The 15,805-nt window shown below is 43.7% G+C and overlaps 1 protein-coding gene across 1 annotated transcript in view; it reads right to left on the bottom strand.

Annotated features, from left to right (window-relative positions):
* The window catches only part of RFESD (Rieske Fe-S domain containing), a 64,433-nt gene extending 50,748 nt beyond the window's left edge, over window positions 1-13,685 (bottom strand). The window contains exons 1-3 of the mRNA XM_069751962.1: window positions 13,594-13,685; window positions 11,100-11,289; window positions 10,980-11,014 (exon numbers count right to left, since the gene is read on the bottom strand). Coding sequence (XP_069608063.1) covers window positions 10,980-11,014; window positions 11,100-11,277 — 213 coding nt within the window. The 5' untranslated portion in view covers window positions 11,278-11,289; window positions 13,594-13,685. The remainder of the gene's footprint in view (window positions 1-10,979; window positions 11,015-11,099; window positions 11,290-13,593) is intronic.
* Between the last annotated feature and the right edge of the window lie 2,120 nt (window positions 13,686-15,805).

Here is a 15,805-nt window from a genome sequence, read left to right as displayed (position 1 = left end):
TCAACCAAGCACAACCGCAGATTTGAGAACTGGAACTTTGGGCCACATGGCGGATTATGCCTTACGTATCCTCAAAAGGGACACACGCATAACTAAAATGATGAATGATGATGATTACTGGTTGGCCTGCCTCCTTGATCCTCGCTATAAAGGCAAATTGCAAAATATAATGCCACATGAGAACTTGGAACTAATATTAGCAACCAAACAATCAACTCTTGTTGACCGTTTGCTTCTGGCATTCCCTGCACACAGCGCCCGTGATCGTTCTCACACGAGCTGCAGGGGCCAGCAGACCAGAGGAGTTAGAGGGGCAGAAATCAGAAGTGGCGTTGGCCAGAGGGGTTTTCTGACCAGGTTGTGGAGTGATTTTGCTATGACCGCAGACAGGACAGGTACTGCAGCATCAATTCAAAGTGACAGGAGACAACATTTGTCCAGTATGGTTACAAACTATTTTTCATCCCTTATCGATGTTCTCCCTCAACCGTCATTCCTATTTGATTACTGGGCATCAAAATTAGACACCTGGCCAGAATTGGCAGAATATGCATTGCTAGTGTCCTATCAGAAAGAGTATTCAGTGCTGCAGGTTCAATACTAACAGAAAAAAGGACTCGTCTGGCTACCCAAAATGTAGATGATCTAACCTTCATTAAAATGAACCACAACTGGATTTCGAAATCTTTTGCCCCACCTTGCCCGGCTGACACCTAGCTTTCCTATGAAAAGGTCTTGCCTGTGGACTATTCTGAATGCCTTTTCCAATCTCGTAATTTTCTGCACCTGATTGTCCAGCATACGACATGTTTACACCTCACTAAATGGCCAAACTCCCCACACGGGGCCGTGGTATCGACACTTGGCGACAGCACCCGTGAGAGTACAGTTTGTCTGAAGAGGTGGGTGAGCCCGCTTTTGGTCGACGGCACTGCCACTGGGTCCCTCTTAGTACAATAAAGTGTCTCTGGCGGTGGTGGTGCGCACCCAACGTCAGACACACCGTTGTAATATGAGGGGCCCTGGGCCTGTACCGCCGGCCACAAGACAGTTTCCCCCCACCCCAGCTCAAACAGTGCTCTACCACTTGCAAAATTATCTCACAGCTCCACCAATGTTTAGTCTATGCGCTGACATCCTTCAATGCCTGCCACTGACAATACCATTGTATTGACATTTTTGTTATGTTAGGCCTTCGATGCCTGTCTGTGGTCACTCCTTCCACTAGGCCTCCACTGACCACACCACTGCTGCCCGTGTACCCCTGTAACCAATTTAAAATTGCCTACAGCCATGTGTTATTATTTTAGGCCTTCGATGCCTGTCTGCGGTGACTCCTTCCACTAGGCCTCCACTGACCACACCACTGCTGCCCGTGTACCCCTGGAACCAATTTAAAATTGCCTACAGCCATGTGTTATTATTTTAGGCCTTCGATGCCTGTCTGCGGTCACTCCTTCCACTAGGCCTCCACTGACCACACCACTGCTGCCCGTGTACCCCTGGAACCAATTTAAAATTGCCTACAGCCATGTGTTATTATTTTAGGCCTTCGATGCCTGTCTGCGGTCACTCCTTCCACTAGGCCTCCACTGACCACACCACTGCTGCCCGTGTACCCCTGTAACCAATTTAAAATTGCCTACAGCCATGTGTTATTATTTTAGGCCTTCGATGCCTGTCTGTGGTCACTCCTTCCACTAGGCCTCCACTGACCACACCACTGCTGCCCGTGTACCCCTGGAACCAATTTAAAATTGCCTACAGCCATGTGTTATTATTTTAGGCCTTTGATGCCTGTCTGCGGTCACTCCTTCCACTAGGCCTCCACTGACCACACCACTGCTGCCCGTGTATCCCTGGAACCAATTTAAAATTGCCTACAGCCATGTGTTATTATTTTAGGCCTTCGATGCCTGTCTGCGGTCACTCCTTCCACTAGGCCTCCACTGACCACACCACTGCTGCCCGTGTACCCCTGGAACCAATTTAAAATTGCCTACAGCCATGTGTTATTATTTTAGGCCTTCGATGCCTGTCTGCGGTCACTCCTTCCACTAGGCCTCCACTGACCACACCACTGCTGCCCGTGTACCCCTGGAACCAACATCAGAAAATATAAAAATAAGTATTTTGCTTATAAAAAAGAAAATACTGGAGAGATATCAAATGCAGACATTTTAACATTAAAAACAAACACATACAACAAAAATCTGGTACAGTACTAAAAATGGCCACCAGCTACAATAACTTTCTCCTGCAAGTAGTTAACTGAAAGGTTTTTTCAATTTTAAACACAGATATGGCATCCACCGAGTGTTGTCCTGTCGCGTCTTCTTTATATTATTGCCAAGAAGATGCAAAACAATGAAAATAATAAAATCATTATTTACCAAAAAAATAGAGTAAGTCAAAACCACATTGCAAATAAACATTCATTACAAATAAAGAAGCAGGGCGCGTCAGAGGGTGAGTATATACCTAATAAGAATATAATCACCCTCGGACGCGCCCTGCTTCTTTCCGACAGCCTTCCTTCCTAAGAATCAGCCCTTCCGTGGTGTAGAGAGAGGGTTTGTTACACTCCAAGGTGTTCCCCAGGTTGCCTTTCCTGAGCTTCGATCTTCCGGCTCTCGTTTAGTAGTTGTTGGAAACTACGCTGCATTGGGCCTACAAATTGGGTATGGGGTGTAGAGAGATGGTGTGTTCCACTCCAAGGTGTTCCCCAGGTTGCCTTTCCTGAGCTTCGATCTTCCGGCTCTCGTTTAGTAGTTGTTGGAAACTACGCTGCATTAGGCCTACAAATTGGGTATGGGGTGTAGAGAGATGGTGTGTTCCACTGTAGAGAGATGGTGTGTTCCACTCCAAGGTGTTCCCCAGGTTTCCTCTCCATTGCTTCGATCTTCCGGCTCTCGTTTAGTAGTTGTTGGAAACTACGCTGCATTAGGCCTACAAATTGGGTATGGGGTGTAGAGAGATGGTGTGTTACACTCCAAGGTGTTCCCCAGGTTTCCTCTCCATTGCTTCGATCTTCCGGCTCTCATTTAGTAGTTGTTGGAAACTACGCTGCATTAGGCCTACAAATTGGGTATGGGGTGTAGAGAGATGGTGTGTTCCACTCCAAGGTGTTCTCCAGGTTGCCTTTCCTGAGCTTCGATCTTCCGGCTCTCGTTTAGTAGTTGTTGGAAACTACGCTGCATTAGGCCTACAAATTGGGTATGGGGTGTAGAGAGATGGTGTGTTACACTCCAAGGTGTTCCCCAGGTTTCCTCTCCATTGCTTCGATCTTCCGGCTCTCGTTTAGTAGTTGTTGGAAACTATGCTGCATTAGGCCTACAAATTGGGTATGGGGTGTAGAGAGATGGTGTGTTCCACTGTAGAGAGATGGTGTGTTCCACTCCAAGGTGTTCCCCAGGTTTCCTCGCCAATGCTTCGATCATCATGCTCTCGTTTAGTAGTTGTTGGAAACTACGCTGCATTAGGCCTACAAATTGGGTATGGGGTGTAGAGAGATGGTGTGTTCCACTCCAAGGTGTTCTCCAGGTTGCCTTTCCTGAACTTCTATCTTCAGGCTCTCATTAAATTGTGGTTAAACGGAACAACTGCATTTGGCGTACTAGTTGGTTTGGGGCCTACTATCGGTGTCTGCCGCTCCTTGCTGTTCTCCTGGTTTCCTGTCCTGAAATTCCGTTTTCAGGCGCTCGTTAAGTAGTTGTTAATGTTAGACTGCATTTGGCCTACTAGTTGGGTTGGGGCCTACTATCGGTGTCTGCCACTCCTTGCTGTTCTCCTCCACTGAACAAAGCTGTGCCGCCTGTTTACTACTGTTGCCAATTTTGAACTGCATTTCGACTACTTACTGATTTGGGCCTACTCTCTGTGTCAGCCTCTCATTCCAGTTGTCCTCCACTGCAATGCCCCCTGATTAGTCCTGTGTTACCAATTTTGAACTGCATTTAGCCCACTTTATTCTTTGGGCCTATATCTGTGTTTCCTCCTCATCCTGCCCATTGCCCAGCCAGTGATAGATGAGTCTGCTGGTACATTGACCCATAATGCAACATTTCCCGTGCACGCTACACTGCAAGATTGTGACCCTGCTGAAAGTCAGGTCCCCCTTCCCGCATACCATACCACCTTACACGGGGACAAACAGGAAGGTGCAGATGAAAGTGCAGGTTCCTTCATCAGGTGGGGGGAGGAATACTAGTTGGCGACGTCACTGGCACAGGGCCTCTCATGGTACGCAAAAGTGTTGCTGCCGGTGGGAGGCGCCCCCGCCGTGCAAACACACCGCTGTACTTTGAGGGGCCCTGTGCCAGTGCCAATGCCAACGAGTGGGCCCCCCCTGCTTGCTCAGGTTCACAGCACTTGCAAAGTTGAAATACTTACCTCTCCCTGCTCCACTGCCGTGACGTGGTCCAGATTTCCTGGGCCCACTAATTACTTGAACCAGCCCTACCCACCACAACTTTAGCCAAATGACCCCCAATTTCAAATGCCTTCCAATTATTATAAGGTAAATTACGCTTGACAAGCTTCATTAAGAAGAATGGATGGTTTTGACATTAAAATGGGCACTCTAGGTGTTTTCCTGGCCCCCACTCACTGCCGACTATGCTGCCCCATTGACTTGCATTGGGTTTCGTGTTTCGGTCGATCCCGACTTTACGTCATAATCGGCCGATTTCACTCAACCCGACTTTTGAGATAGTCGGGTTTCGCGAAACCCGGCTCGACTCTAAAAAGGTCAAGGTCGCTCAACTCTAGTTCTCGGAACTGGAGTAGTGACATAGCCTTTACTTGACAGTCACCCTCCCTGGCCGAAAGCTTGGCTAGCAACAGTAGATGAATGAACAAGCACGAGAACTTAAAGGAGGTACCGTACTTTCAAGTAACTTTACAGAATAAGCGGTCATATGTGTACATGAGAAATAACACGATTTCTGATGACTATGAATTATCACCTTCAATTTTAAAAAGTTTTCTCCTCTGCAGTGTCTATGATTTTCAATTGACTCTGAGCGCGTGTGTGTATCCTGGCTAAAATCATGTCCCCCATATGCTAAACAAACAGAAAGAGGATTCCTGTTATTCTTCGACTTTGCGGCCCATAGACAGAAGCAGCAGAGGCATCGAGGAAATTATACAACAATACTAAGCAGAGTTGCTGTGAATCCAGCACTGAAACAGGCTAGTTAGAAACTATACAATGTATCTCGCTCTGCTCCTTGATCATCCTCCTCCCTTCTCCATAGAGTATAACAAGAAATTGAACCTGAAATATTATTATGCTGCCAGTCTGTCTTGTCTTGAGCAAGACGGATTTGAGCTTATTTTTCAGTGTAAATACTGGGAGGTAGAAATGTCTCATAAGTGGGGAAAGAAACTGATTTCTCTGATATGTTACCATGTTTCTTATATTTGCTGGTATTATTAACATTATGAAGTTAGAGAACTGAGATCTAATGTGTCAGCTTTAATGCAACTGTAGTCAGCAATGAAGCAAATTTCACACACGTTTACTAAGCAGAAAATCTCATGTCTAAGATTCAGATGATACATGCATACATGGCAGGGTCAGTCAGTCTACGTCTGCTAGTAGAGATAACACCCAGAAGCAAATGTTCTCCTCTGTATAAAGAGATAAGACACTATCCTTACTTTTACTGTGAAAAACCATAAGTTGTCTACGCAGAACATATATTTCCAGTGTGATATTCCACTTTAGGACTTCTCGCTAATACTGGGAACATACACTACTGCAATGAATGTATATCTCTAAGAAATATTCAAGTTACATATTGGGACACAGAACATTACCCAAAGGGCAAAGTGTCCACAGCAGAAAAGCTTCTTGATGTGACACATTTTCTAGAAATAACAGCAAAACCCATATGGACATAAATATGGGAAAAAGGAGAGATCCACTGAGAACATTAAAATATTAAATTTTATTAAAGGTAAAAGATAAAAACACACAATGTAGAAAATCACATAACATAAAGCAGTAATACCGTAGGGGACGTTGGGCAAAAATAAAAGGCAGAAAAATATGTTATGAATATATAAGTAGAGTTTTAGGAAGGATACTGTTGGATCCAAAAACAAAAATACACAGTAGTGTGGTAACTCCCTTCCTTACAAATTAATCTCAATGTCCAAATTACCACCCTGGAGGCAGACCAGGTAAAAATAACAACAACAAAGGTAATATCCACCATGTGCTGACGTGTTAATGGGTAAATGCGGCAATAGCCGCTAAACTAATCCTGTTAGTCAGACATAAGATAGGGTAAATAGCAATAGTCATTACCTGAGTGGTGCTGCCATGTGATGGACGCCCAGGCCTCCCCTCACATGGCAATACTATGTCGGGTCGGTTTTTACTGTCCCCAGTCTTGTGATCACCGTTATTTACCAAACAACACCGATCGCAAAAAAAAGTCAGATTTCCCATTAATTTCTCTCTCCTCTGATATGATCTAGCATACCAGAGGAGAGAGAAATGGCGTCCCCCGAGCCCCCCCTCGGTACTTCCTGTGTCCCTGGACTCTCAGGTTCTGTCCTCGGCCCTCTGGGTCTTCTTGGAAGAAAATGGCGGGCGCATGCGTGGTGCGCCCGCCGAGATCTGCCGGTCGGGACCCAGCAACAATAGGAGATTTTTCCTATTGGTTCATTTTGATAGACCTTATCACAGTGATTAAAATAAAAAAAGTAAATCAAATTCCCCTGTATCACCCCCTCAGTTAGGTAGAAATAATACAATTAAAAAAGTGTTTTTTTTCCATTCTTTGAAGTTAGGGTTGAGGTTGGGGTCAGGGTTAGAGCTAGGGTTTGTGTTGAGGTTAGGGTGGGGGCTAGGGCTAGGGTTGTGGTTAGAGCTATGGTTAGAGTTGGGCTAGGGTTGGGGTGGGCCTAGGGATAGGGTTGGGCTAGGGTTAGGGTTGTGTTGAGGTTACAGTTGGGGTTAAGGTTGTGGTGGGGTTAAGGGTCAAGGTTGTGTTGGGGTTAGGGTTGTGTTGGAGATACGGTTGTGTTGGGGATACAGTTGTGTTGGGGGTTACGGTTGGGGTGTTGGGGTTAGGGTGGTGTTAGGGTTGTGGTTAGGGTTGGGAATAGGGTCAGGGGTAGGGCTGTTTTAGGTTAAAAGTTGACCGTCGATTTCTCAATATTCTAACAAAATTTACAAAACCTTTTTTAGGAACCACATCACATTTGAAGTGACTTTGAGGGGTTTATATGACAGAAAATACCCCAAAATGACACCATTCGAAAACCTGCACCACCCAAGGGGCTCAAAACGACATTCAAAAAGTTTATTAACTCTTTAGATGCTTCACAGGAATTAATGGAATGCGGAAGGAAAAAATGAACATTTAACGTTTATTCACTAAAATTTTACTTTAGATCCATTTTTTTTATTTTCACAAGGGTAACAGGAAAAAATGGATGCCAAAATTTGTTGTGCAATTTCTCCTGAGCATGCTAATATCCCATATGTGGAGCAAAACCACTGTTCAGATGCACGGCAGGGCTTGGAAGGGAAGGTGCGCCATTTGACTTTTTGATTGTAATATTTGTTGAAATAATATAATTGGTGGATGCCTTGCTGCGTTTCAAGAGCCCCTGATGTGCCTAAACAGTAGAAACCGCCCACAAGTGACCCCATTTTGGAAACTAGACCCCTCAGGGAACTTACCGCATTTTCCCGACTATAAGACACACTTTTTCCCCCCGAAAAAAGGGGGGAAAATGGGTGGTGCGTCTTATAGTTGGAATACAGGCTTACCGGCAGTGGTGTGGGGGCGGCAGAGGTGCGGTGGCAGAGGTGCGGGGATGAGGAGGCGGTACGTTGTGAGCGGGGTCCATTCCACAGGTGAGGTGACGCAGCAGCCCGGTAAGCAGCAGAGCCAGATGAATCATGGCGTTATCGGTGGTGGCAGCCATCTTCCTGAGGCAGCGTGTGCGCAGATGGAGTGCTCTGCTTCCCGGGGATTCAGGAAAATGGCCGTGGGAGGCCACGCGTGTGCAGATGGAGATCGTGGCGGCCATTTTCCTGAAGCCGAGTTCGCAGATTTAGATCTCGGCTTCAGGGAAATGGCCGCTGCGATCTCCATCTGCGCACGCATGGCCTCCCGCGGCCATTTTCCTGAAGCCCCAGGAAGCAGAGTACTCCATCTGCGCACGCGCGGCCTCAGGAAGATGGCCGTCGCAGCAGATAAACCGGTAATTAACCCGGCTCTGCTGCTCACATTGGAATGGATACCGGGCCGTTGTGTCACCTCACCTGTGGAAGGGACCCTGCTCACGCCATACCGCTCATTATCCCTGCACCTCTGCCGTCGCCAAACCACTGCTGCAACCCCCCCATGGACACCAGGCCGTGGCGTCACCCACCTAAGCAGAAAGGGACCCTGCTCATGTGCACGCCATACCGCATCACCCCACCTCTGCCGACACCATGCCTCCTGTGACCCTACTCTGCCACCGCCAGCCCTCAGGTAAGATACTGTAAATTCAGACAATTAGACGGACACCCATCTTATACAAAATATTTTTTTCTGCAATTTTCACCCCAAATTTGGGGTGCATCTTATGGTCCGGTGCGTCTTATAGTCCAAAAAATACGGTATCTTAATGTGTGGTGAGCACCTTGAATGTGCTTCACAGAAGTTTATAACGTTCAGCCATGAAAAGAAAAAAAATCAAATTTTTTGCACAAAAATGTTTTTAGCCCCAATTTTTTTATTTTCACAAGGGTAACAAGAGAAATTACAATTTGTTGTACAATTTCTTCTGAGTATGCAGACACCCAATATCTGGGTAAACTAATGTTTGAGCACACAGCAGGGCTCAGAAATTTATTGTCATATATAGGGGTTTAAAGTGCTGGGTGTCATCTGTCAGAATTGCTGAATACCCGGTGGTGATCAAGCACGCACAGCCCCTGTATGTGCAAAATCGCCTGGATGTATCTATAAAGTCCAAGTTCAGTGCCTATCGACCTAAACGTATGGATACGTCCAAAGTCGTGAAGGGGTTAAAGGGAAAATGCCACCTCCTATTAACTCCTTCATGCCACGGCCAATTTCTGTTTTTGTTTTTTTTCTCCCCTTCTAAGAACCATAACTTTTTTTGTGGGGCAAGTTGTACTTCTGAATGACACCATTAATTTTATCATGTGATGCACTAGAAAGTGGGGGAAAAAATTCCAAGTGCGTTGAAATTGACCCAACATACGATGTAACTGTGAATCACATGTTGGGAAGGGGTTGACCAGAAGTGAAGTCGGTGCCCTTAGTAAGGCAAAGCAAAGTGCACCTACGCAGGCCTGCGCTACAACTATGCAAGCAGAAGATTTGCAGGGACATGAGGATGACATAGGGTGCATCATCCACAGCAAGGCAGGTGGACGGTGATTCTGCTGATAAGGGCCCCTTTCCACTTGTGTGAGAAAAAAAGGTCCAATTTACGGACCGAAAAAACGGATGTAACGTGTGCGATTGTCATGCGAGTGTCATGCGAGTGTAATGTGATTTTTATTCACATCATCCGTTTTTACATCCGTATGCAATCCGTTTTTTTTCTCTGCAACTATTTTTTACAGTAATTTACAGGACTATTTACAGTGTTCTGTGCCACAGAATGGTAAGGTATCCGTAAAAAACGGATGGAATACGGATGGTCCGTATTCCATGCGTTTTTTTTCTCGCATCCATTGACTTGCATTGGCGAGTCTCGTCCGAGACCCGCAGCAAATCGCAGCATGCTGCGATTTTTTTCTCAGCCGACCCAGATTTTTTTCAGTCCGATTTCGGCTGAGTAAAAAAAAAGCAAATGAAAAGACACCTATTAAATAACATTGGTCCGAGTGCAATCCGATTTTTTATCGGATTGCACTCGTCCGTTTTCCTCGCAAGTGGAAATGAGCCCTAAGAGTCAGTATAGACCCCAGACCAGTGATGCCTATCAGACGAGACTGTGCTGATTAGCATACGGCGCAGGAGACGTAGACTGGGGTCACACTAAGGCTATATTCACACTTTGCGGATTTTGCTGCGGATCCGCAGCAGTTTCCCATGAGTTTACAGAACAATGTAAACCTATGGGAAACAAAAAACGCAGTGCACATGCTGCGGAAAAAAACCGCGCGGAAACGCTGCGGATTACATTCCGCAGCATGTCACTTCTTTTCTGCGGATTTTCACCTGCTCCAATAGAAAACTGCAGATGAAAATCCGCAGAAGAAACCGCAGTGAAAACCGCGATAAATCCGCAGTAAAAACCGCGACGGGTTTTCACTGCGGATTTTGGAATTCTGCTGCGGAAAAATCCGCAGTGGAATCTGCAAAGTGTGAACATAGCCTAACAGTATTTGGTCAGTATTTTACATCAGTATTTGTAAGCCAAAACCAGGGGTGGAACAAATAGAGGAAAAGTATAATAGAAACATATGCACCACTTCTGCATTTATCACCCACTCCTGGTTTTGGCTTACAGATACTGATGTAAAATACTGACCAAATACTGCTAGTGTGACGGCAGCCTAATAAAGAGTAATTTTTATTATATGCAGGGGGCAATTGGGGCACTTATGTACAGATTTATGGGCTATGGTCATGGACCAGATTAAAGTGGTGGCTTTAATTTATGTTGGAAAATTTGGTGAAAGATTTCCTTTAATTCTCGGAACTGTAAAATTAGCCTGAGACATTCATTAAAGGAAAAGAGATTCAGATATCAATATAGGAAAGTGTTCTTTACAGTTAAAGTGATGTAGCATTGGCAGATACTATGCCAGCATTTATAAGAGCGCTGCATGATAATCTCATGACAGTGAGAGTTATAGTTAAACAATAAATGAAATATAAGACTTGATCTAGGAAACGTGATGGACGTTTCATTTTTCAGCCTTAGTGACTATATTCTTTTTTTGCACCTTAGCAATCTATAGTTATGTTTGTAAATGAACTAACCTCAATTTCTCCCAGATGAAGAGGTCCACCAGCATCTATAACAGAGACACATTCATGCGAGGTTAGCCGGGATTTACTTTATCAGTCTGAATGTTGCTGTAGTTTCTAGGATTCACTTACGATAGCAGCGAAGGTCCAGGGCGTGGAAATACCCCAGATGATGAAATAACACGATTTCTCTGTCATTCACTGTGGTTCTGATCCGCCTGGATGCTTTAAAGTCTTCCACCTTCCCCACAAGGACCGCAGATTCATCCAATTCTACTGGCTCTGCGACAATAGTTTGCTTTTGGCCCATGTTCTTTATTCACTAGAGAATGGCAGAAAATAAAAACAGTAAAGTGCACCTGTGACACCTGTTATAAGAAACAACTGCAATGCTTATAAAAGACTGTTCCTAATTTAAGGAGTACCTTTCATCACCTCTCTGGGGTTGCACTTTTAAAGGAGAAATGACAGTGAGCAGTTGCAGATTAGGTGATTTTGATAAATAAAACTAATTTGTAAAAATGGACAAACGAACCACTAAATTCCCCGTTTACCCGACATTATAGCTGTTACTGATCGAAAACTGTTTTTAGTGCTGTTTTTGTTTAAAGATCTCACGTTAAGGCTGGGGTCATACTTAGGGTATGTGCACACGTTGCGGATTTGCCTCTGGATTTTTTTGTGTGGATTCTGCATCTCTTGGCAGAAAACGCGGGTGCGGATTTGATGCGTTTTTTGTGCGGATTTTGTGCGGATTTCATGCGTTTTTACCCCTGCGGATTTCTATAATGGAATGGGTACAAAAAACGCTGCAGATCCGCACAAATAAATGACATGCTCCTTCTTTTAATCCGCAGTGTTTTCCGTGTGGAATTTTCCACACCATTAGCACAGCATTATTTTTTTCCATTGATTTACATTGTATTGTAAATCACTTGCGGATCTGCAGCTTTTCTGCGCGGAAAAAACGCTGTGGATCCGCAGTAAATCCGCAACGTGTACACATAGCCTTACCGTATGGAAAATCGGTCCGAGTCTCTCTGCTGAGGATCGCACAAGTGTTGTCCGTATGGTCATCCGTGTGTAATGCAATGTGATGATGTGATTTTCTCGCACCTATGTATCTGTATGAAATATGTATGATACGCGTATGGCTTTACATTTTCACTGATTTTCCCCATTGAATTTTATGGCTCAATGGACTGAAATAGGGAAATGGTTGCGTATTCCTCGCAAGCTACACTGATGGTCGTGTGGTGTCCGATTTTTTTCTTGCACCCATAGGCTTGCATTGGCGAGATTCGGGCGATATACGCGTACAATCGCAGCATGCTGTGATTTCACTCGCACACTGAATACACATGAGAAAAAATATGGTGATGTGAGCTGCCCCATAGATTAACACTGGTCCGAGTGCTGTGCAATGTTTTTTCACATAGCACACGTCCATATTCTACGCTAGTGTGACCCCGACCTAACAAGCGAGATCTCAAACTTTGCAAATGAGTGGGGAATGGAGCAAGCAGAACACCTGAGCCTTCTTCATAGAGGCCTTAGCAATCTATGACAAAAATGAAAAGGGTTAATTAAAAAAAGAGCAGCGACAGACAGTTGATAAGCACTTTTTCAACATTTCGTTAATAGCATGTTCACAAAAGGAGTTTCTTTATTATTTTTTTTTTTATCAGGAGCACGTATTTCAGACTTTCAGATGAATTCAGTCATCAAAATTTCTAAATCTGCTGCGTGAGACAATATTCTTATCAGAGCCTGAAAGCCAAGAACACGACATAAGCAGCAGAGCAGTGTCAATCCGGGCCATCAGTTCATCTGAAGTAACTGCCGGTTGTTTGAGGGCAGCTGTGCCAAGCTCTGGAACTGTAGACTGACACTTTCGTCTTGCTCAATGGGTGCCAAAACCAAACTGGATATGACTTAAGTCCAGTTTATCACAGGGTCATTTAATGCAGGTTTTTTTTAGCCACAGCCGGGAATGGGAAAAATTGCAAAAATAAAGAGAAAGAAGACCAGAAATTAAACTAACCGGTGTAGGCGGCACTTGGACTTTTTTAGTAACTGGCTCTCGGGCACAGTGGTCAGTCTGGTGGATCAACATCTGTAAATGACTGTAGTAGTTTTTGACCATGAAAATGCCCTTACATAAGCTTTTACAATTTGCTGCAAAATTATCCAAATGGTATAAATTGAGGAGGCATAGTTACTTTGTAAATGAATGATGAGCACCTGCAGCGTGCCTGGCATACTCTAGCTATGTCTGCAATACTTCATTTCCCCATTTCTTGGCTTCACTAAACTTTATATTGACAGAAAATAAATGCTGATGTACTGTATTCTATTCTTACCCATATGATTTCGTCTTTATATGATTATGGATTAATACAAAATTAAGATAAAACTCAACAACAAACAACAAGCACAGGTAGAAGAACACAGGACGATTTGCTTCCAATCTCTAAATTTCTAATTATGCTTTTTAATTAGTAAGTTAAAACAAGCCTGCATGCTAGCACTACGTCACCCTCCACGTATGCCTTATTATACAGCTGATGCACTCACTATACATTTCCATAAATATGATTTTCTATGTAACATTTACACCACTCACCAAAATCCTGATCAATGTCCCGTAGTCCTGTGTGAATGATAGCGATAAAAGTAAGTGACTCACGCCATTCAGTCTTGTTGGTAAAGGTCCCGCCCTTCTGATAACAAGGGCAAAGCATTGAAACCTGCTTTCAGAGGGGTTTTTTTTTTTTTTGCTTATTGGACAGTTATAAAATGTTACAAAATTACAAGTTGTATCTAAAATAAGGATACAATATATATTACTTTTAACAACTCTAAAATAAATTAACTCAATAAGGTATTCATGGGAGAAATTTAAAAAAAAATGAGAGGCATAATATGAAACTTCTGAAATAACAGAATGTATAGCGAAGAACACAATTTAGACAGTTACATTTATCTAGCCATCAATTGAAAAATGTTGCATAAAAGAACACATTTTTCCATGTGAGCCAAAACAGCCAGTGCAGTATATATCCATATACAGTACAGTCAGTCTATCTACAGTATTACGAGTTATTTTGCTGTTTTATTATTGTTCATAAGTTTTTTTTTATTTTATTAACAAATTACTTATTTATTTATTCCATGTTCTGCAGTTTTGCATCAGTTTATTATTATTCAATTAATTAAAGGGGCATTCCCATATTCAAGATCCTATCCCAATATGTAGTAGATGTACGGTAATAATATTAGCAAATGCTTCCAATTAGAAACATAGTATAGTTCTTCCAATTCTCTATGTTGTTTACCCCATTTGCAGGGCATTGCATAAGCTTAGGCAACCATGGTTACGACCACTCATAGGTCGGGATCACACATGCGAGAAACACGTCCGTGTCTCGCATGTGAAATCCAAGCTCTGGTGCCGGCACTGTGGAGCGGAGCGTGTGGCCGCATAGCAACACATGGAGCCGCACGCTCCGCTCTGGAGTGCCGGCGCCAGAGCTTGGATTTCACATGCGAGACACGGACGTGTTTCTCGCATGTGTGATCCCGGCCATATAGTGACAGACACAACCATGGATACCTAAGCTACTGCAATGTCCTGCACATGGGGTAAGCAACATAGCAAATCAGAAGAACTATACTACATTTCTAATGGGGGGTATTTAATAATAATATTATTATTTTTACACCTACTACATTTTGAGATAGGATTTTGGAGATGGGAATACCCCTCTAAGTACTGCGCACATTGGTTCTATGATATTCTATGATATTCTTTGACATTGGTTCTATGTTATTTCGCAGTATCAGAGTTCAATGGTTTAAATATCTTCATGCAAGTGTCTTTAACCGCTACCGGACTGTCCATAGACTTTAACAGTCTGCGTGGTCCCACTCCTACTCTGCATTGATGCTCTAAAATGTCACTGTATAGGAGTCAAGAAGTGGGTATCTGGCTGTCAGAGACGGCCGACGTCCCCAAAGAGAAGGCACAGATGCTGAAGAAGTGCTGTGTGTGGAGTAATAGGATTTTTGGCCTTTGTTTCCATTTACAAAACATGCAAAGTCTGTCAGTGCACGATGTTATTAAATGGACTGTTGATTACTACTAGTTATCATCCGTTTCTATGGTGAGGTCACTTTCACATTACTTAGGCTGTGTTTTGCGTTAAAGAGCTTGAAGGGGATTGTTATACATTTTTCAGGACAACTGGATGCTATGCAGTATTGCAATTTATGGCAAATCAATTTGCTGCAAATCACATTAATGTGAAAAATTCGACAAACTTGGTGAATTTGAATTTCAAAAGATTTGATCATCTTTAGTATCTAGTATTGTGGAAAGACAGAGTATGAATAAGACATATATCCATCACAACTGTCCCTTCTACAGCTTTGTATAAGGGCTCAAGCACATGGTTGTATTTTCGGTCCAAGTGTGATCCGACAAAACATTGGATCGAACTCGAAGCAATGCTAGTCTATGGGCCCATGCACATGTCAGATATTGGTCCAAGAAAAAAATTGCTACATGATCGACTTTGATTTTCAGATTGCACTCGAACCTCCAAGTCGATGAGTATGTGGAAACCATTGGACAGCACTCAGATGACATCTGATTGCAGTCTGATTTTCACCGGCTTACAGAATGGAGGAGATGGAGACATTTTCTCCTCATTGGAAAGAATCAGATCACACTATAATCACACTCTGATCAAGTTCTATTCAGACTTTGATCAGCATAATCGGCTCGATTCTTTCAGATGAGAGAATATATGATCATCTGCACTTGCCCTTGGGAT

This window comes from Ranitomeya imitator, chromosome 1 (genome assembly GCF_032444005.1).
Source record: "Ranitomeya imitator isolate aRanImi1 chromosome 1, aRanImi1.pri, whole genome shotgun sequence".
In the NCBI taxonomy this organism is placed as follows: Eukaryota; Metazoa; Chordata; class Amphibia; order Anura; family Dendrobatidae; genus Ranitomeya; species Ranitomeya imitator.
Note: the sequence above shows the minus strand (reverse complement) of the source record. Positions and strands in the feature narration are given on the sequence as shown.